The sequence below is a fragment of the Caretta caretta genome, chromosome 1 (genome assembly GCF_965140235.1).
Source record: "Caretta caretta isolate rCarCar2 chromosome 1, rCarCar1.hap1, whole genome shotgun sequence".
In the NCBI taxonomy this organism is placed as follows: domain Eukaryota; kingdom Metazoa; phylum Chordata; order Testudines; family Cheloniidae; genus Caretta; species Caretta caretta.
Window position 1 is genome coordinate 311,392,593 of NC_134206.1, and position 23,298 is coordinate 311,415,890.

At 41.2% G+C, this 23,298-nt stretch overlaps 1 protein-coding gene across 15 annotated transcripts in view; it reads right to left on the bottom strand.

Moving 5' to 3' along the window:
* CADPS2 (calcium dependent secretion activator 2) overlaps positions 1 to 23,298 on the bottom strand; it is a 560,752-nt gene that overhangs the window by 132,050 nt on the left and 405,404 nt on the right. For all 15 annotated transcript variants that reach the window (XM_048836201.2, XM_048836202.2, XM_048836197.2 and 12 more), the window contains 2 exons: positions 8,734 to 8,835; positions 888 to 951 (listed from right to left, as the gene is read on the bottom strand). In XM_048836201.2, coding sequence (XP_048692158.1) covers positions 888 to 951; positions 8,734 to 8,835 — 166 coding nt within the window. The remainder of the gene's footprint in view (positions 1 to 887; positions 952 to 8,733; positions 8,836 to 23,298) is intronic.

Consider the following 23,298-nt stretch of genomic DNA (forward strand, 5'->3'; position numbering starts at 1 on the left):
AAACATCCCTTATGGGAACCGAGTAATGGCGGTTTTGGGTCTCCTACATCTCACCACTAGGGAGCGACCCCCTTCCTTTTCTTGACCCCCTTTAACGAAGCTGATGAAGGGGGGTTGGGGCTACTATGTCTGGATCAGCAGGGAGCCAACCTCTGCTCTGTACAATTTATTGCAGGGTACTTCCAGATATTATAAGTGTATAAAACTGTGGCCTAGTTAAACCACATCCATGGCCTTCTGTCTCTTCTGGCGTGGACAGACAATGGAAGCTTTGCCAGTGACTTCAACGTCACTCAATCTATACAGGTATGTTGGCTTTTAGTAGCTTAAAATATAAATAAAATATATATACTCCTAAGGAGTCATTTCTAAAATTTAAAGCCCCTCTTTCCCAAGACAGGATAGATGCTGTTAACAATGCTTGTCTTTCTTATGGCCCAGTGCAGGGGATTTGTAGGTCCAGAGTTTATTTCCATCTCTCCATGCCAATTTGACTGACTTTAGCCCTTTGCCTTTTCTTCTTAAATTGACTTCAATTTTGCTCTTACTGGGAGTTTATTTCAATTTTATGGAGGTTTTTTTAAGTTAAGTTAAGCATATGTGCAATATGCCTCAGGTGGCACATGGCCAGGATTCATTTGAGAGGTTGTGCTCAATAACCATCAATTTATAAAGAAATAGGGAATCACTGCAATGACTTCAGGAAAGTTCCTGTAAATATGTTCTAGATTGGACTACTATCTGTCATTGTTGAAAAATGTTGCAGGGCATTAATGAAACAAGTAGAACAGTATCTAAACAGAAGTGCAGGTGTCCTCACTGTCACACTTATAATAGGACACACAAATTAAGTACTCTAACAGGATTAAAACATTAAAAAAACATACCCTTTCAAGTAATGAAAGTGTGGCTTTTAAAGCTCCTTCAGGACGTCCAAAAGGGAAACAGTATCTTAAAAACAAAACAAAAAACAAACAACAAAACACAGGATGCATTACCAAGAGTGTAATTTCTAAATTAAGAATTTTATTTTACATGTAATGTGCATACATCATTCCCTTAATTTACATTAGTGCAAGGTACATGTATACTGTATATTGACAGAAGACACCTTTAAATCTTTTCATTAATCCAATATATAGGATAACATTAAATGAAATCTGAACCCCTCTTCCTCAGCTCCAAGATTCTGAAAGTCCAAAAGATAAAAAAGCACCTGTCATGGTGATTAAACTATGAATGGTATTTACAAAAATATTCTGAGTTTGGTGTCAGAGGTGTCCATGGTGTTGAGAAGGGATTTCATTTATGACTTTAGCAGACATTGCAGTAAGACACTGTAAAGTAGCATTTTACCTGTTCTATCCTGCTTTAATATCAGTTTAGCAATCAGAAGAAAATCTCTGATATCTACACTTTTTAAAATATTAATGCTAAAACGGGTGCAAATTTCCTCTAATATTTCCTCTTTTGTTATAACTATATTACATATGAATGCATTTTATATTGGCTTTAATTGGAAGATCCCCAGGACACAAACCTCTTACGTCTCATACAGCACCACAACACTTTTGGTGCTTAACTAATTAAAAAAGAAAAGATTCCATAAATTCAACTGATTGAAAAATATCCCTGCCACTCCTTCAAGTCTGTAGAGCTCAGAACATCATACCCTTTCCTAATCCGATCTATGAAACCTGTATTTTGCTGGGATATCCCCAATCAAAAAAGGGATTTTCTACTTTGTTGAGATTATTTGCATGAAACTACATTTCTTTTAATATTATTATTATTATTATAATGAGAATGGTTGCTTTATTTTCTAACATCATTTTACCAGTAATAAAAGGATTCAGACCAATGAATTTTAGTAATCACTTTGGCCAACCCATAATAAAACCCTGAAAATGAGGTCAGACAAATCTTTTCAGCAGACATAGTGCCAGTACACTATCTTCTTCATTCTGCTTATTTCTTATTGTTGTGCTAGCAACTCTTGGGGGTATTAACAAATTAGCAAAACAGATTTAATCCTTAGCCTTAATCCACCTTTAAATAAAATACACATTTGGCTGTTGTATTTGCCGCCTCCTTCTTAAACCTTCTCAGAGTATTTGCATAATCCATGTATTGTCTCTTCTATTGTTTACTCCTGTTAACCTGTAGGTGACGTAGTTTATGAGTACATGTTATTGATCCCTGGATTACATTTAGCATTTCAAATCAAGAGATCCCACTGGGTACGTTCTAAAGTGTTGCTTCCTTCATATGATATGTAAATAACGTAACACTGCTAAAATGCACGTAGTCCTGAGTCAATGCTGAAAACGATCTAACTATAGAGAGCTCTAATTAATAATTACAGTTCTGTATTGTAGTAGTCACGAGAATTAAGGCTACAAAACAGTTTCCATTACAACCACCTATTTTCATGCAGTCATACTTTTCCAAAATACTCACTTAATCAGCTACATTTTTCCATGCTTTGCCAAAAGGTGAACTTTTTCGGAGAGTTTGAAAAGATATATTTCAGCTATTTTTAAATTATGGGATAATGGAAAAAGAAGAACGGTTACTTACAGTAACTGTGGTTCTTTGAGATACGTTCTCCACATGGATTCCACTCTTGGTAGGCCTGCATACCATGTAAATGAGATCAGATTATGTTGGCCAACAGTGTTCGTTGGGGCTGCACTTGATCCCTAGCTGTCCTCTTGTTCTTCCACCTGTGGGCATAAAGGGCAGAGCAGGCCCAACCATCCCTCATTTCCTTTGCCAATTCCCAGTCCCAGAGAAGTAGAACTCTATTGTAGAGGAGAAGAAGGGTGGGTTGTGGAATCCATGCGGACAACGTATGTCAAAGAACTAAAGTTACTGTAGGGTAAATAACTGTTTTTCTTCTTTGAGTGCTTGCCCACTTGGATTCCACTCTTAGTGACTAACAAATAATTGTCTGTTTGCTTGGGGATGAGTAGTGGGAGTCCTACTTAAACTTCTTGCAGGACAGCCCTTCCAAAGCAGGCATCTGGTCTGAAACCCTCTATCAGAGAATAGTGGCTTGTCAGTGTACAGAACAAGTTCCTTGTAGCTGCTCTGTAGATTTCAGGAACATGGACATTCTTCAAATAGGCAGCAGTGGAACAAGCTCTAATGTGTCTAGGTGGATCTAACCTGGCTAACTCATAACATGTCCTTACACAGTTGGAGACCTACACAGATAATCTCTTAGGCTATGTCTATGCTTATGAGTGAACAGCAGCACAGCTGTGTTGGTACAGCTTGTGTAGCTGCATTATGCTGACAGGAGAGCAACAGAAGTTTTACTGACAAGTGCTAGTGTAGACCTGGCCTTTCCTGACCTATAAATGATTAGAGGACTGGAACACATGACTTATGAGGAGAGGCTGAGGGAACTGGGATTGTTTAGTCTGCGGAAGAGAAGAATGAGGGGGGATTTGATAACTGCTTTCAACTACCTGAAAGGGGTTCCAAAGAGGATGGATCTAGACTGTTCTCAGTGGTAGCTGATGACAGAACAAGGAGTAATGGTCTCAAGTTGCAGTGGGGGAGGTTTAGGTTGGATATTAGGAAAAACTTTTTCACTAGGAGGTGGTGAAACACTGGAATGCGTTACCTAGGGAGGTGGTGGAATCTCCTTCCTTAGAAGTTTTTAAGGTCAGGCTTGACAAAGCCCTGGCTGGGATGATTTAGTTGGGGATTGGTCCTGCTTTGAGCAGCGGGTTGGACTAGATGACCTCCTGAGGTCCCTTCCAACCCTGATATTCTATTCTATGATAACCCTCTCTACAAATGCTACAGTCTTGTGCCATGAAAAAACACACCCCTGAGCAACATAAGTTTCACCAGCATAACTGGCAGTGTGCACAGCGCTATGTAAGCAGGAGAGTTTCTCCCGCTGACATAGCTACTGCCACTCATTGGAGGTAGTTTAATTATGTCAATGGGAGAGCTCTCTCCTATTGGCATAGAGTGGCAACACGAGATATCTCACAGCAGTGCAGCTGCATCCGTACTGCTCTGCCACTGTAAGGTCTCTCGTGTAGACATACTCTTGGTGTGTTCCTGAATGAGTTTGTCCTGTCAATGTAAAAAGACAGGGCCCTTTGAGGTTAAGTTTGATGCTCAGAGTAGCAAAGAGCTTTAAGGTTATTTCAAAGAAATTCATTACCCACTCAGGTGATCTTACTCAGCTCAGACAAGGTGGGTGAGGTAATATCTTTTATTGGACCAAATTCTGTTGGTGAGAGAGACGAGCTTTCGAGCTACACAGAGCTCTTCTTCAGGTCTAGGAAAGGTACTCAGAGGCCTTGTCTATACTAACGAGGTAAGTCGATCTAAGTTATGTTAGTTAAGACGCTATCCCGTCGACGTAGCTTCCGCCTCTCACTGAGGTGGAATACTGAAGTCGACGGCAGAATACTCTCCCATCACCTTATTGAGTCTTCACCACACCTGCTAAATCGACGTCGCTGCATCAATCGCAGTGGTGCTGATTTAGCCTGCAATGATGACAAGCCCAGATGTCACAGCTAAATGCAAGGTGGAACAGATTGTTCAGTGTAAGTAGTTAACACATATTCTAAAAGACTATTCAAAGTGAACTGACCTGTTAACAGTTCTGCAATCATAGGATGTAGGGTTATAGGTTGTTGTAATAAGCCATAAATACACTGTCTTTATCAAGATCATGATTTTTAGTGTCCAGCAATGTTAAGAATTTAAGATTACTCAGATCAGATAATTATTGAGGGATGGGTTGACCTGGATTCCTTGTCTGCTTAGATGAGCTGCCATGACTGCCAAGTATTTGGTGAATAACCTCAGTGCTGTGGAAAGACCAAAGGGCAGGACCTTGCACTGGTTCCTACTAGGAATCTGAGCTATTTCCTGTGGGCCAGATGAATGGATATGTGGAAATAGCTCTTGACCTGCAAGATACCTATGACCCAGTCTTCAGATTCTAATAAGGGAATTATGGAGGCTAGCATCACTATCCTAAATTTAAAATGGCAGATGAATTTATTGAAATGCTGAAGAGCAAGAATGGAACACCAAATCCCTTTCTTCTTTGGGATGAAAAAGTAATGAAAATAAATATCCCTGTCTCAGAACTCTAAGGCCAGTTCCTCTACTGCTTCAAATTGTAAAAGGCAGTATGTTGTGAGAAGAGTCCCTGAAAAGGGTTGGGTAAGGAGTACAAAGAATTGGATAGAGTAGCCTTTGTTTACAATTTCCAGGACCTACTGGTCTAAGAAGTTCTGAGTCCAAAATTAATTAAACTAAAAGAGGAAGCTGCCAAAGGAGGGCAAGGGGAGGTAGAAGGGAAGAGATCTTTGAGCATTACTGTCAGGATCTTGACATTGGAATCATACCGGCTGCTTGATGTAAGACCCAGATTCTGAGACAGCGGAAGAAGAGGTGGAGGTTCATCATCAGTGGAACCTTTGCTTCCTTCTCGGCAGCTCTGAGGTCCTTTGGAGCTGGTGATAACAGTGGGGAGAAGAATTATGCCCAAAGGAGGCCGGTGGTCTTGTTTGCTTCCTTCTTGGGGTGGGAACACAGAGGCCCAGAGAACACAGAGTTGCCCTAGTGTCCTTTAAAGGATAGATGGCCTCATCTGCCTTTGAATTAAAAAGTTTGTTGCTCTCAAAGGGCAATTCCTCAGTTGTTGTTTGGATCAACCTAGGAATCTCTGAAGACTGGATCCAAAAAGAAATTCTCACAGTCACTGATGTAGTCATAGTATGTGCTGCTGTGTTGGCCGTGTCAGGACATGTGGGCAATAAGCTGTCCCTTGGATATGATGGTGTTTATCTCCAGTTCATGCTCTTGAGATAGCATGCCCACTAAATGAGACAGGTTGTACCAATTCATATAATTGCATTTGTCAGAAGAACTTGGAAATTAGCCACATGCATCTGGAGACTGATAATGAACAGACTTTGCATCCAAACAGGTCCAGTTTCTTGGGGTTTCTCTCCCTAGATATAGAATTGGAAGGACTCTTCTGTGTCAGCATCTCTTGGAATGCAGCTACCAGAAGACCCTGGAACTGTGCGGGAATAAAAATAGTCAAATCCCTTGGAAGGGATTTGATATCTCTGTCAGCTCATTTTGATGTGGCCAAAATGGATGCTCGTATACACCACAGGTCTTTTACAGGTTTCAACAGTGCCTCATTTATAGGCATAGAAAAATGCAAGATGAGCAGGAGTTTGAGAAGTTTTTGCTGCACCACTTCCAGAGGTATATCTAGAATCTCTGCCATATACTTGATGAAGTTGTCTTGAAGACATTGAGAGATTTGTTGCCTTGTCGGGAGAGAATGAGGAGATCGCAGCACGGACAAATTATTCTTCCCCTTGTAGATGCTGATCCTCATCGCCTCCCTCTTCCTATCTTTTCAGGATCTGAAGCTGCACTCGCTGACCTGGCTCTGTTGGTCTATACTGCCTTTTAGGGGAGGGGAATCTACGCCTAGAAGGAGCCGATGATGACTGAATATGGCTGCAGTCCCCAGGATGTCCAATAGGGCCAGGGCTCATATGAGTATGGCAGACACATGGGGGAACCGTAGGTCATTTTCTGCTGTCCCTTACAGATCCCTCCTTAGAGTAGTCTCTTCCTGAGTTCTGTTGTGCTACATGAGGAGGGGAAGGTGGGTGTGTAGGAGAGGAGTTCCTACTATGCCCACAAGGGGATTAAAAATATACCTCTTCCAACGGAGGGGCTGTCCTGTCACAGGTGCCCTGGCTCTGCTGTGCTCCCTCAGCTGATAGAGGATGAAGTCAATATTGGAGATTCCACCTTTACTTGCTCGACTGACAAACTCAATAGCTGGTCACTTAGTTATCACCACCCCCAACCTCATAGAAGATGAGAGTCCAGTACCAGGCTCACAAATAAATCACTCAGTACTGTATATGCCCTGGGTATCAACACACTAGTTATTGATGAGCTGGGCACTGAGGAACACTTTTCTGAGATTGCTTGTGCAGAAATGCCAGATACTGAAGGCTCAATACCAAGACAGACGTGGTACACAGTTTCAGTGGGTACCACCAGTGCTTTCTTAACAGCTGGTGCCAGAGGGACCCTTCTCAGGCTATTGGCTGCCCCTTGGCTGTTGAGCGTGAGATAAGTAAGACTTATGAGTCTTCTGCCTTGGCTCAATTCTAGAGCAGTGCTCCTTCCTACCTCCTCAGAGGTAATCGAAGCTGGAATGATGGGTGATGATTGGGGCCTGTTGGTCTTCAGAGCCTGGGAGTTCAGGGTGGAATCTGGTTTCACCAGGGCACCCATGGAGATGGACCAACCTGAGGAGTGAGGTTCAGCTGTGTCCTTCCTTTTGGTGTCTGAGGAGTTTGCATAGGGCACTACAGGAGGAACAATTTCAGGCAGGCTTCTCTGGCTTTCTAAGTCCACCCAAAGGAGGGGTAACATATGGTACATCATTCAGGAACATGTCCCTCTCCTAAACAAAATGGGCACCTAGAGTGCCCATCATTAAGTGGCATTGAAGCTTCACATGAGGGGCAGGTTTTAAACCCCAGAGATTTCTCTTCTGACATTCTACTAGAACACCTGTACAGGGAGTGTTCTAGCCTAAATCCAGAACTTGACTAAAAAAAATAAAATTTCTTTCTTTATTTTGTGCATTTGTGTGTTGCCAAAGCACCAAGACTAACAAATAACTAACACTAGCTAGCACAGTGTGCAGAGAAGCTGGCGGGATACTTCAGGGATTCTGTTTTGCTGCCATGAATGGCAAAAAGGAACTAAGGCTTGGTTGGGCCTGGTCTATCCTTTGTGCCCTAGGTTCTGGCGGGGGCACAAGGACATCTAGGGCTCAGATGCAGCTTCAATGGACACTGCTGGCCAAAAGAATCTGATTTTGTGTGCATGGGGTGCATGTGGATCAAGACTGGAATCCTTGTAGATGATCACTTGAAGAAGAAATACTCTTTCCTTTGTGATTTAATTCTAAATCAAGTTTTTGAACTGGGCAACAACAAAAACGGCTAAAATTTGAAACTCAGCATGGACAAACTCTTCATTGAGGACTAGGGAGCAGAGACTTTGCCTGATATGGGGGGGAAATGCATAAAAATATAAAGTTTAGTAAAGACAGATTAGATACCCAGAAAAATATTTACCTCTGATGGGTTCAGTCAGGAAATAGATATTGCATATGGGATCTGATTAGCTCAAAGGTTAAAAAAAATTGAACTTAACTCAGCTGCAATTAATCAGGACACTCAGTTTGCATATGGATCATACTGATTAACACTATTCTAGATTTCAGTACGGCTTACTCACTCATCTTCATTTGAAGTTTTTCAGCTAATCATGAGCTAGAATTATAGTCATAGGTTTTAAGGCCAAAAGCACTGCTATGGTCATCTAGTCTGTTATGCAGGAGGTCAGAAGCCATAGAATTTCACCCAGTGATTCCCACATTGGAAGGAATTAGTCTCCTCTGCTATATAAGTGAACACTACAGGCCAATAATGTGTGATTAAATTAAATGGTATCTTTTTGAAAGACATCCAATATAAATGTATTATGTTATATTTACTATGACTTGAATTTTTCCTCAAATAACAACTTTTATCTTTGCTATGTCTTATTCATAGTCACAACAATGAACACCACCATGTCAAAACCGTTTTGAGTGAAGCTTCATATGCATTGAATGAATTATACACTCACCTGAAGTGGCTTATCTGGTTTTCTAAAAGGGAAGAAAGTCGGTTTTTAGTCTCCTCAAACCTTTCTTTCTCTTCAACTGAGACTGTTCCAATTCCATCAGGCCTGTAATATGATATAGTTATTTAATCTTTTGTTCAACATTTTCTTCCACATGTTAATCATAATCATAGAAACTAAATCTGTCTTCTGTCTTGGTATGTTTTAATCAATTAACAGTGGGTTTTGTTTGAACAACATCCTTCAATGTACGCATTGTCATTTATCCCATTCATACACCCAGAGTTCTCCCTGGCCTTTGCCCCCTTTCCATTATTACTGAGTTTATTTCAAAGCAATGTATGTATATAGTTAAAGAACTAGGCTGAAACTTATATTGAGAAATCAATTAGACTAGAGCTTAGAAATTCAAATTCTTAACTATTTATCCGGCTCCCATTTCCCTGTAGTCTTTCATTCCAGCTTCCCTATCATAAAGACCCCTCCCAATAACGCCCATGCTTACCCAATAGAAGGTAGCACAGGCAGTCTTTCTGATCCATTTCCCAGCTAGGTCCTGTCCTTGCACTCAACTGAGCACTCCTGCACAAAACTGAGGCCCAGTCTTCTGAAATCCAAATCTCTGATCCTTGGAGGTACCCACCCTGAGGCATTGTGCGGCTGACAATGCAGAAAAGCATCTCACCATGAAAAAGTTTCCCATCTCTAGCTTCCTGAGGGAATGAGCACCAATTAGGGTCAGACCTACCACATGAAACTCCCTCAACATGGACAAGAAGCAGCAAGTGAACAAGACAGAGCAGGCATGAGAACATTGGAGGAAGATCAGGTATACAGCAAAAGAAACTGCAACAAATGAGGTCCTTTCTCAAAACAAACTATTTTTTTTTCCTCATTCAACTTTCAGTAATTAATAATTAACCTTTAAAAAGTGCCCTTTCTGTGAGTGACCTGCAAAATCTGCACCTGCAACTAAACTGCCAGTGCAAATCTTGATATTTGAATGTTTTAAGTCCTTTTTACAGGTGAAAAACAAGTACTTCGAAGTGCAGAGCCTCTGACTCATACCCATAATTCCATTTTATGGGTGCTAAACCACAAGTGCAAATTTGCACTTGCAAAAGGGGAAGCTGTGTTAAAATAATATTACTCTAATACATTTATTTTAAAACACCTACCAAGTAACACAAACCCCTTCTTAAATACAGGCAAATACCGGATATAAAAATAAACCATTAGTTCAACTGCATCTCTAAAGGTCTTGCTTTGATAGCTGATAGCCTGGGTGAAATTCATCTCTGTACAGAGAGCCAGTACAAGATCTATGCACTGTTTAAGTTCCTCGTAAACCCACAGGAGGGCTTAAGTGGAATTTAAGCAATGTATAGACCTTATGCTGGCTTTCTGCACAATGGTAAAATTTTGTCTATTATGAATTGTTGAAGGAATACACACCTTAAGAAAAGAGCATTCATATACCAGAGGAAGCATAATTATTACTGGATTCCTTAAGAGACTTAACCTGGGTGTGAACAAATTTATACAGGGATCAACATTCTCAAGTAAATTTCCAATAAACAAAAATACTATGGAATATCCTTGCATTTTTGGTCTCTACTAGCTTTTCTTTTTAGTGAGTCCCTAATAGCTCTTGCTGTAGGCAAGGTTACATCAGAACTTCCATTATAATTACGTTTTCATATACTAATGACTTTGTGATAAATTCTCTCTTCTATTTGAAATATTTCATGATTGGTTTCAAACCAGTTATTAGAAAGTTTGAACAAAATCCATTCAAAAGCCACTTCTGAGTTCAGAAAAGGTGGAAAACCCAAAAACAAACAATCCTCACCCCACCCTGTTCTCATTTTTATTTGTTTACCAGCTAGCCACCCCTCTATGACCCACCAAAGAGTTCCCCTCTCCAGCATGCAAGGCTCCACAGAGCCACAGGTGTGATCTTTCAATCAGTACCTCCTCTCCCACGAAACCCTGTCTATGAAACTTGAGTGATTCAGAGGGCCTTGTACCCACACCAAGGTGAATGTCACCTTAGATGTCTTGTCCAGAACTCAAAATGTCTGATCTTTCCAGTACAATTTTCTGTGTACGTTTTTCCAGCTATTTACATACACTGTAACATAAATCCTTTTTGATTCAGGCACATAATGGAACTAAGGATATACAATCACCTAAGTTTGCAACTCAGCTATCTAATAACATCACTTCAAAAATGCAAAGACGAAATAAGTGATTGGAGACATAGTTTGAATATATGAGCGATCCTAACTACATAGAAATGATAAAACTGAAGAAGCGGTTATATTCTGTGTGAGGGTGTGTACACACAAATTATAATATACCTTCCTTTGACACCATAGAAATATAATTAAAACATTAGCTATACTGAATATTAAATGCAAGTACATAGCAATTAAAAAAAGTTTACCTGCATAATCATTTTTCTATGTCTCTCACTGACAGTAGACACCATTATGTTTTATAATGAGCAGGCCTGCGAGTTTATAAAATATTATATTTACTTCATGAAAAAGTGTCAAAAGGAAAACTGATACAATTAAAATAATACTGGGCATTGAATTAACAAGATGATTAGAACTGATGACATTTAGAATACTGGCAATTAATTTAAGCTCCAGTATACTTGTGGCTTGTTATTGTTAATAAAAAGAAGTTAGGCCATGAATTCAAATGGTCAGTCCACAGCATATTGAGAAAGGAATGGATTTTCTGTGCAGAGATACCACTACAAATGTGGCATGTTGGCTGTAATTTATTTTTTAACAAATCATATTCATAATTATTTCCTATTTTGCTCAGACTGTAAATATCTCAATACTTTGTTTTCTATAAAGTATATCTCAGTTTTAAAAATGTTGCATCCATTCCAATGTATTTATTTTTTATATGCAGACAGACATGTATATCAAAATACTGAAATAGTATTTCTAAACAAGCTGTGAATAAATTTTGAAAAATTATCTTTGATTTAAATGCCTCAGCAAGGCTTTCATGCTAAGGAAGCTGTTTTTATTTTTTAACCAAATCAGGCACAAAAGGTAAAAATTAAGGGCCCAATACTTAATATGTTACTACTCCTGCAAGTAAACCCACTGAGTCAATGAGCTTGATTTTAATAGAACTATGCATGACTGCTCACAGGAGTAAGGTTTGCAACAATATGCTCTAAAACAATACAAATTTAAAGAGATTGGCAATTAGCAAGGAAACAGACTACACATGATTTGTGAATAAAATGTTATCTACTATTTAAATAGTCTATTTTCAGCTTGTGAACATCAAAAGACAGTACGTCAGAAAAACAACAAATAAAGAGAGAAACAGACATTCAATTACTATAATGTCAAATTGTTATCTGATGTATTTGGTTTCTCAATAAATTCTAAAGAACAAGAAGATTGTGATGTGGCCCAAGGAATATTGGTCTTCATTCTGGAACATATTTAAGTAAATGTTTAAGTCCAATCCTAAACAAGCACACGCTTTAATCCTATACAATCCTATACAAGCACTCAGCAAATTTAAGCATATGCTCAAGTCTTGTCCTGAATAAGAATGTTTTACGGAATCAGGATCTTAAAATGTATATCATTAAAAATATTGCATGAAAGGTAATACAGAAGAGTTCCAGAAACCTGAAGTAAACATTTCCAATATTATACATCTGCCATATAAAACTCATGACTTTTCTCTGTGCAGCATGTTTAAAAAGACACGTCAGTACTTTAATTTATTAATTATTTTAACTAACCACCAAAGAAAGTAATGAAAGGTCAACTGGCGAAACTCAGGTCTTAACTTTCTCAACCAACATTAAATCTAGAAGTGATAGATTGTTACCTGGTCATGACATAATGTGCTGTAAGCAACAACTCCCTACCCTCATAATCATTTATATTTGTGACCTGTCAGGTCAAGGAGGAAAACATGTCTGAACTCTTTAAATTATTTCAAAGACAGCAATAAAAATCTGATATGGTGAAGGTATGTGTAGCTATGTACATCAATATACTATCATATAAATTTGAAGTGAAAGAGCAAATAACTTATCTTCTCTCTTTTGATGGATGCCCTGACACTTTGCCTCAGCCCCCTGACAGATGGAACGTGCTCAAATTTGAGTAAATTTCACTGTCTGATTTCATTGTCAAGAGAGATTGTGCTCTGGAGTGATAAAGTAAATAGTTCTGTCATATTAAACCTCACTGAGGCATGTTACATATGTGACAGGAAAGAGCCAGGGGTGCAGATGATGACAAGTGAGAAAGGTGAACCAGGAGAATGTCACATCTGTCAACCTGCACTAAGACTAGAATCACTACATACAAAGGAACTGTCACTTCACTGAGTTTGTTGTCACACAGAACTACACCGACAATATCTAAATTTTTTAGAATTGCCAAATGTATTTGCAGTGAGTGTTTCGACAGAACTGAGTGTGCTGCAAGAAGAATAAGGAGAGCACAAAAAGATGTCAGAAAATGTGTACAATAGACAATAAGGTATGACTGAGATCTCCAAAATGTGCTCTTCGAAAATAGCCCCAACTTTGAAACATGGTTTTCTTGCTTCACTTAAATATTACTGTGGCAGAATAGCATATAAAGCTGTTATTCTCCCAGAAAGATACAAATGAGGGCCAAATCGCGAGCCCCTTAAGGTATGTCTACACTGCAATTAGACACCCACAGCTGGCCCATGCCAGCTGACTCAGGCTTGCGGGGCTCGGGCTAAGGGGCTGTTTAGTTGTGGTGTAGACATTCGGGATCAGACTGGAGCCCAGGCTATAGGACTCTGCGAGGTGGGAGGCTGCAACCCAAACCCTAATGTCTACACTGCAATTAAACAGCGACGTAGCCCGAGCCCTGCGAACCCGAGTCAGCTGGCACTGGCCAGCTGCAGGAGTTTAAATGCAGGGTAGGCATAACCTGATTTACACTAGTGAACATTTACTTTCAGGTGCAGTTTCTGTTACTCCTGTAAGTAACTGCTCACCCACAAGAGTAATGGCTATTCCACTGGGCCCCAAGATAGTTCTATCTTAAAAATACAGAAAAACAACAGATTTCAAAACACATGCTTGTTTTACATCTCCAAATCTTTTTCTTCATTTGCTTCAAAGTTAAAACGAGATTAAAACAAAATGGCACTGACATTTTCTAACTAGTTATATGTATGGTTTTGGTGTTATTTTGTTGTCCACTCCCACAGGAACATGCTAATATGGCCTGGTAGCACAGGGCAATTAGAATTAAAGCTTTTCTGTTCCATAAATCACCTGAGCACTCTTCTGGAGCTAATAGCAATATTTGTGACCCCCTCTTACCAACCAAGGAAAAGTTATACAGGTGACTTGATTTTTCAATTTCAAGTCACAGTTCATTTTTCTGGTTGCAGTTTAGGACCTCTTCCATTGGTCCATCCATGGCAACTGATGGACCCAAGTAAGTTTCAGAAGTCTCTAAATGAGAGTAGAGTACTGTACAGTTGGTGGACCACTCTACTGATGATCACCTATGGCCTTCCACCACTTAAGCATCTTCTTCCCTTACACGAAGAGGCAAATTGGATTTTCCTTTCCTCCTAAACAGCAACCACAAAATCTCATCCACCACAAATGCTTTTGGTACTGTACAGCTAGGTGAATCACTGAAAAATAATACTTTCCCTCACTCGTAAAATTCCCACTTATTTTTGAGGATCAGATCAGTTGGATTCGGACTGGCCCATCTGCTTCTCCTGGAATATATTCATTCCTGGGAGTATAGATGAAATGTCATCTCTGCTCATCTTTCAACAAGTTTCACTCACTCCGGTTTTAGATATATCAAAAGGTTTGAAACCCTACTGTGAGTTGGACCTGTGTTCATATGGTCAGTAAAATCAAGTGAGAGGTAGCAGCTTTGCTGCTAGTGGGAGACTGTTCAATGATGTGCTAGCAGAAAAGAAGATTCCAGCATTCTTTTGCAGAAAGAAACTCTGACAGTCTTGCAAATTGTTACCCATACTCTACCCAGCCTTTAGAAAAGTGATTGATCACACAGTACTTTTGGGGATTTCCTTGAGTGCTGATATTTCCTTGACCCCAATCATTTCTCACTTGGCTCAATCCTGTAAGGTGTGGAGGGCCTCCTGTGAAATACTTATGTCAATAGGAGTTAAATGCTCCAAGTAATTTGCAGGAGTCACTGAGTGTAATGCAGGACTGGGGCCCCTGTGAATAGCTGCAGCATATGAGATCAAATGGGGCTCTTAAGCTTACTGTCCCTAGATACAAATGTCATAGGACTGGTGGCAGAATGTTCTTGGTGAAGGGCCCTCAACTCTGGAAGTAGCTTCTCCTGCTGGTTTGACAGAGTGTGAATCTCTTGACCTTCAATCAGGCTTTTGTCTAAAGAGGTGATAATAGGGTGTATGTATGTTTGTTTTCAACTGAACGCAGGTGAAGTTGTTTTTAAGTGTTATGTGATACTGGTCATCTGCACAGTAATTTATATTACTGACCTGCATATGTCCAAATATTAAAAAAAATAGAACCTTTTCTATCCTTAACAAAATAGATGAAAACAGAAAAATTGAGATAAGGAGGAATACACAAGTTGACATTTGTATTTGAATCCATGTGGACAGATGGGTACAGCAGTGCTGCCAAAAATGTACCAGCAAAAGAGAGAAAATATAACAGTTGTAAGACAAGAAAAAAATTAATGCATAATATTTACATGGAGCCATTAATTTGACCTGTGGATTTTTATAGTGTATTACATTTCAGAATCCCGCCCCCCCATCCCCTGAGATTTTTGGTTAGAAACAAATGCACTAAAAAAAGCCTCAACCCTTTCTAAGAATGCTTGTTTTCAAATGTAACATGCACAGTGATGCTCAGAATAAAAAAAACAAAACAAAACCGATCAGTTTTCAATTCTGCAAGTGAAAAACATGCATTTCCTATCTTTAAGTCACAGAAAGATTAAGTCTGCAGCTTTGATTAAGAGAATTCTGTTATTCATTTAACAAGCTTTTAATATCTGAATTTTCCTTCAAAGCTCAGCGTTGTTAATTAAAGACTAGCAGAATCTGAGGAACACGTGAAAGGAGTTTGAGACAAGCAAGCCGTTATATGCTCAAAAAGTAGGCATGTGAGATAAGGAAGAACACACAGAAGGAAGAGAACAAATTAGGGTGCAGCATTTCAGCACTCCTTTAACCGGCAGGCACTTGAAGACCAAGCATTTTGGTGTTTATATTAACTATACTTTAAACATCCTTACAAAAGAAAATTTGTACAATAGAGCCTTCTGTTGCATGTGCTTCTCAGCCTGCTCCTACATCTGCTTACAGGTCATACCCTTTATTTTCACAAGCAAAAGAAAAAGACCATTTTTAGAGGTCTATAGAATGGATTATGAAGATAGGTCATGTTAATTTCATGATCTTTTTAAGGGAACATTTTAGATACAACTCATTAGCATCTTCCAGTTCAAAGGCTAAGCATGTGTTGCAAAAAATACTTTTTACATAGGACATATGTTGACATATAGGCAGGGTATAGGTAACTAAAATAATCATAAGACATCTTATAAAATGTATAGAGGACTTCATTATAATCAAGTATTAGCAGCTGTTATTTCATTGTGTAAAAAGTAAATGCCACATTACACATACAAGATCTGGTTTTAGTGTTTTCTTGTTACATGTAAATATGTTTTTCACTGACAATTTCTCTGAGAATTATTAGGAGCAGACCTGGCTCACTGTGTTGAAAAATATTAAGCTGTAAATTTCCTGGTAAGGACAGATTTAGATCTCGACACATTATAAACCATCAGCACAATACATCATAGGATAACTCTTTTCCTCATGCCATAGGTGAAGTCAACATATTTTCTCTCTGTAACTCAAAGAGACTCTTGTTTTTCCCCTTTTTTTAAATGAATAGGTGTGATAAAGAGTCAATGTTTTTTAAATGAAATAATCACCCATTCATTGTGTTAAAGGAAAGACAGAAGAAAGGCGTCTCCACTTTTCCATAAGGCTCAGCCTCTGGAAAACATTTACAGTGAGAAACTAGCACAACCTAGATCTTCTGGATAGTCTTTCAAAGCACCATTACTCAGTCACCAGCCTGTCCCATTTCACTATTGTTGTTGTTGTTGAATGGTAGAATAATCTGAATGCTCATTAGGCCATTTATTTGGCCTTTATCATGGGTGGTAATACATAATCAGAGAGAGAAAGGATGCAACAGTGATTTGGGTGCTGGCCTGGGACTTGGGAAATTAGGGTTCAATTCCCTGCTCTACCATAGACTGTGTGACCTTAGGCAATTCAAAGATTGTACTAACTATGAACACTACAAGCATGTATTTGACACCTTTATAATCAAGACCACAACAAATGGCTTTCTAGACCAAAGTACAACTATTGAGACAGGCCTTATAAACCACACAATGGAGTCAGAATGCGTTCTGTGAAAAGGAACTGCTAGAAGGAGAACCAGTGCAGATCAAACTGAAAGAAGGGGGGCATACGTGTGCACTCAGAAAGGTCTAGAGGGTGCCAGTCTGTTACCTGGGGTTCTTTCAACCCAAAGCTCTTGGTAACTTTTACTCTGTGTGAGGTGGTGTCAGGAAATAAATCGGGGAGAAACGGCCGTCCAACCGATAGATGGCTGGCACAAACAGAACAACACAAGAGTGCTTTCACTTAAAGCTAAACTTTACTTAGTCTCAAGCACTTATACACACGTCAGCAACAGGTTAGTCAGCAACCCCCAACCCTTGATAATTACCAAAGCTGAGTGTGGCTCTCAAGTGACACAGCAGCAGCCCGTCTGCCAGTGGGGAACACAAGATGCATCCAGAGGGAGAGTCCAGTCCTAGAGAGTCCCACCACCTCAAACTTTTCCTCCTTATTTATATATGAGTAATAGAATGACATGTCCCTTAAAGCAAACTTGTTAAGTAAGCAGTTTCAATGGCCAAGCGAGAGGTTCCTTCTGATTATTGATGAACCAGGTGTGGGTTTTTCCAGAGTTTTCAGCTTTGAGGCCCCAATAGACATTCCTAGGGCACACCCTGCTCTTCTAAAATGCTTGTATCAGCAACTTCAACACAATTCTTATCAGGAAGGACGCGGGATCAAGCTGCCCTCTCTGTGGCACTCAACCCCCCCCCCCAACTAGTTAAACTGAGACTGCTGAATGGCCAATTTACAGCCTGCTGATTTGGCTGCTTTTAGCAATAAGCCACAGTGGTTTCAGGCACTTTACTGGTTTGCCAAAGTCTCCCCGTACAAGTCCTGCAGCTACCCAAGTGAAGAAACAAACTGGGTAAGATGGAGTGGTGGCCGGGCATAGGGCAGTACCTAAAACATAGGAGGGAATCATGAGAGTCTCGAAGGACACAAGTGAAAAATATCTCATGCTCCCAGCATTACACAATGGACCTCAGAAAAGAAGAGCACTAGCTATTTTCTTGTGAAGAAAAAAACCATATCTGTCTAACAGTCAATGGCTATTTTTCTAAATTTGTAGAAATTCTGTACCTCACCTTGACCCACAAGATCACATCATAGAAAAGCTAGTACATTTTTTCTCATTTCAACATTCTTGCAAACAGCTACTGACAATGGGCCACCTATTCACCAGCTCTGACTTCCCAAGCTTCTGGAGAGCGTAAATTTTCAAGCATATTACTTCCATTCCCCATCAGCCCCAATGGAATGGACTGGTGAAGAGAGCCATACAGATGGCTAAGAGAAATATACAACAAACAGGATTGATGATAGCTCTCTTGAGCTATAGGGTAACCCCCACAACACTCACCAGAGTAAGCCCAACTGCTTATCGGTAGTCAGATTAGAAGAACTCTACCAACCTTAGAGGTAAATCATCCTGAATAACCTCATAACTAGGTCCCTACCAAATTCATGCTGCATTTGGTCAATTTCCTGGTCATAGGATTTTTAAAATATTAAATTTCATAATTTCAACTACTGAAGTCGGAAATTTCATGGTGTTGTAATTGTAGGGGTCCTGACCCAAAAACGAGTTGTGTGTGTATGTGTGGGGTAGGGGGAGGGTTGCAAGGCTATTGTAGGGGGTGGTGGTACTGCTACACTTACTTCTCTGCTGCTGCAGGTGCTGGCGGTGCCTTCAGAGCTGGGTGGCCAGAGAGTGGCGGCTGCTGGTCGGGAGCCCAGCTCTAAAGCCAGAGCCACTGCCAGCAGCAGTGCAGAAGTAAGGATGGCATGGTACGGCATTGCCACCCTTACTTCTGCACTGCTGCTGGTGGGGTGCTGCCTTCAGAGCTGGGCACCTGGCCAGCCGCCCCCGCTCTTTGGCTGCCCAACTCTGAAGGCAGTGCAGAAGTAAGGGTGGCAATACCATGATCCCCCCTAAAATAACCTTGTAACCCCTCTGCAACTTCCTTTTGTGTCAGGACCTCCTATTTAAGAAACTCTGGTCTCCCCCATGAAATCTGTATACTAAAGGGTAAAAGCACACAAAAGACCAGATTTCACGGTCCATGACGTGTTTTTCATGGCCATGAATTTGGCAGGGTCGGCCCATAATGTAACGGATCTCAGTCTTCCTCCTTTAACTGTTAGAATGCAGCCTGCATCTTATCCAGACTTAAACCAGGAGACAATCTCAATAAAACAGAATGAGGAAAAATATAGTAAACCAGCTGTTATCACTACAGCTCAAGATTCTACAAAATTGAGAGTGATCAAGGTATTCAGTACAGAAGAAAGAGGCAGCATCTTAATGTGGTTCCAACCCAGTTGAACTGACACATGGTCCTACTAGCAATGGTTCTGATACCACAGCCTCCATGAGGAGAGCTGAGAAGGATCATTGAACCGGAATCTCTTTCGTTCAGTTTGATAATCCAAGTAAATCAACAAGACAAAACTATCCATCATGCCCGATCATGATCAGACTTGGATGAGAGGTGAAGCTATTGCCTCATTTGAATGCACCATTTTCTGTTAAATCTTGCTAGAGATTGTTTATGCTGAAAAAAAAGGTGAAGGAGATTCCATGCTATAAGCCCTGTTACTTTAAATCTTGAAGGAAGCGAGGTAGAAGGGGAAGGAGAAAGCTCTGAACAGAAGCTCTACAGTGAAGCAGAGCGAAGGAAAGAGACAGATTAGTTTTAGAGATAATATTGTTTTCCTTATTTTAGTAAAGTTCCTGGATCAGAGTTTGAAAAAAGCAACAGTTCCTGTGATACTTACTATTGTCACTTGATTTGAGGTGGATGAACACAATAAATGGTTCCTGTTACAAATCAATTAACAGTGAAAGAAGGTGAGTTAACGCAGTGGCTCTCCCACAACTCTCTCAATTTCTATATGATATTCATGTTGATCTACAGAGCTGCAATTCTCTTACATACTCATGCATACCTCTTCAAGTTAGTCAAGTACAGTAGAAGTCAACAGCTACAGATTCATTCCATTTCTTACAAGGGCTGAAAATTTCAAAAACAAGGTAGAGAGAAATTACAAAGTTTACAGTCAAACGCTTTTCACCTACACTATCCATATAAGGAATGCATGACACATCAGCTCGCTCTCAAGAAAAAGAGAGAGAGGGGGACAGAGATCTAATGGGGGGTATTTTTGAAATTTGAATGTTTCAATTCTGCCTGCAGCTCAGCAGATGAAAGAAGTCACTTTCATGTATTTCTCACCAGCATCCATTTCAGAACAAGAGGGACAGAATGGGAAGTCACAGCATGAGAACCAGACAGAAAGAAGATGATGGAGAAGAAAACAAAATCTCTGTCCTGTGCTTAACACCCACTGCTGTTATTTAGACTGAAATATCAACCATCAGGATTATATTGTATTTACATAATCAGCCCATTTCACTTACACCAGAAGTACATGAACATGAATAATAACAGCAGTGAGACAAAATCACTTGTGAGATAGTGATTTTGACTGGGAGCACCGAAAAAACGGTTACTTACTTTTCATAACTGTTTTTCTTTGAGATGTGTTGTTTCTCATGTCCATTCCATTCTAGGTGTGTGCGCGCCCACATGCACAGTTGTCGGAGACTTTTGCCTTAGAGGTATCCATAGAGTTGGCTGTGGTGCTCTCTGGAGTGCTGTGCTCATGCGTCAGTATATCAGGTGCTACCAGCCCTATACCTTCTCAGTTCCTTCTTATCAGCAACTCCAACAGAGGAGTAGGGGGGCGGGATTATCAGCAACTCCAACAGAGGAGTAGGGGGGCGGGAAATGGAATGGACACGAGCAACACATCTTGAAGAACAACAGTTACGAAAGGTAAGTAACCATTTTTTCTTCAAGTGCTTGCTATGTCGATTCCATTCCAGGTGACTCACAAGCTCTATCCCTGGGGTGGGCTTGGAGTTTACAGACGTGCGGCTTGTAATACTGCTCTACTGAAGATAGCGTCGTCTTGGGTTTGCTGGGTAAGCGCGTAGTGAGATGTGAATGTGTGAATGGACGACCAAGTGGCAGCAGCCCTGTAGATATCTGGAATTGGCACATGGGCCAGGAAGGCTGCCAATGAGGCTTGAGCTCTAGTTGAGTGGGCAATTACAGTCGCTGTTGGAGGCACCTTCGCCTGATCATAGCAAAATCATATGCAGGCGGTGATCTAAGATGAGATTCTCTGGGTGGACACTGGACAACCTTTCATCTTATCTGCCACTGCGACAAACAGCTGCGTCGACTTGCGAAATGGTGTGATCCTCTTGATGTAAAAGGCTAGCGGTCTCCTTACATCCAGGAAATGCAACCTACATTCCTCCTCAGACTTATGAGGCTTTGGGATGAAGACTGGCAAAAATATGTCCTGGCTCATGTGAAATTGCGAAACCACCTTGGGCAGGAAAGGCAGATGTGTTCGCAGCTGGACCTTGTCCTTGAAGAACACCATATAGTGCAGCTCTGAAGTAAGTGCCTTAATCTCAGAGATCCTTTGGGCAGAAGTTATCACCACCAGGAATGACACCTTCCAGGAGAGCAGAAGAAGGGAACAGGATGCCAATTGCTCGAAGGCGGCTTCCATGAGCTGCACAAGAACCAGATTCAGGTCCCACAGAGGGACTGGGTCCTGGACTTGTGGGTAAAGTCGCTTCAGACCTTTCAAGAACCAGACTGTCATGTTATGAGCGAAGACTGACCTGCCCTGGAATGAAGGATGAAAGGCTGATATGGCAGCCAAATGGACCTTCATTGATGAAAGGGACAAGCCCTGGATCTTGAGATGCATAAGGTAGTCCAGGATCTACAGTAGCGAGGCCTTCTCAGGCCTAACCCCTTGGGCCGAGGCCCAGCATGTGAATAGTTTCAATTTGGCCACACAGGTTGCTCTAGTGGAGGGCTTTCTGCTACCCTGTAGGACCTGCCTGATGCAGGCCGAGCACTCCTGCTCTTCAGCAGTTAACCATGCAGCAACTAAGCTGTTAGGTGCAGCGCTGCTAGATTTGACTGCAGGAGCCTGCCGTGATTCTGGGACAGGAGATCCTGCCAGAGGAGCAGCTGCATCGGGGTTGTCACCTACAGGACCATCAGTGTGCAGAACCAGTGTTGGTGAGGCCAACCCAGGGCTATCAGGATAACCTTGTCCTTGTCCTACTTGATCTTCATGCGGACTCTGTGAAACAAAGGCACTGGTGAGAAAGTGTACATTAGAGCCCCTGACCATGGGAGTAGGAAGGCGTCGAACAAGGATCACCTTTTGATCCCCCGAAATGAGCAGAAAAGGTGACTTTCCTGTTCTGACGAATTGCAAACAAGTCTACCTGGGGAAATCCCCACTTTTGGAAGATCCTGCTGATCACCTCGGGGTGGACTGACCATTCATGGTGAGACGAGAAGGCTCTGCTGAGGCAATCTGCTAATACATTCCTGATTCCGGGGAGGTGTGTTACCATGAGATGAATGGCATGCTGAACACAGAAGTCCCAGAGCTGCAGGGCTTCCTGGCAGAGGGCTGACAACCTAGCTCTGCTTTGCTTGTTGATATAAAACATCATGGCGGTGTTGTCCATCAGGACTTGAACCACTTTGCCTTGTAAGTGGGACCAAGAAACCTGTCAGGCCAAGAGAACAGCCCTGAGATCCCTGACATTTATGTAGGGGGAGCGGTGAATCCCCAACCAGCGGCCTTGTGTGCTGAGCTCGCCCAGGTGGGCTCCCCAGCCCAGGTCTGAGGCACTGGAAACCAGAGTTAGTGATGGGGACAGGGTCAGGAAGGGAACTCCCTGCAACACCGATGCGGGGTCCAACCACAAGCCAGTAATGACCGGATGTGGTCCAGCACCTTGACTACCAGGCCCAAGTTGTGCCTGTTGGAGATGTAGACCGATGCCAACCATGCCTGCAGCAGCCGGAGGTGGAGCAGGGCACAACGGACCACGTAAGTACAGGCAGCCATGTGGCCTAGCAACTTTAAGCAAGTGCGGGCAGTGGTGAGCGAGTGGCCCCTTACATGGGAGATCACATTCGATATGGCTCAGAAATGGGCCTCCGTAAG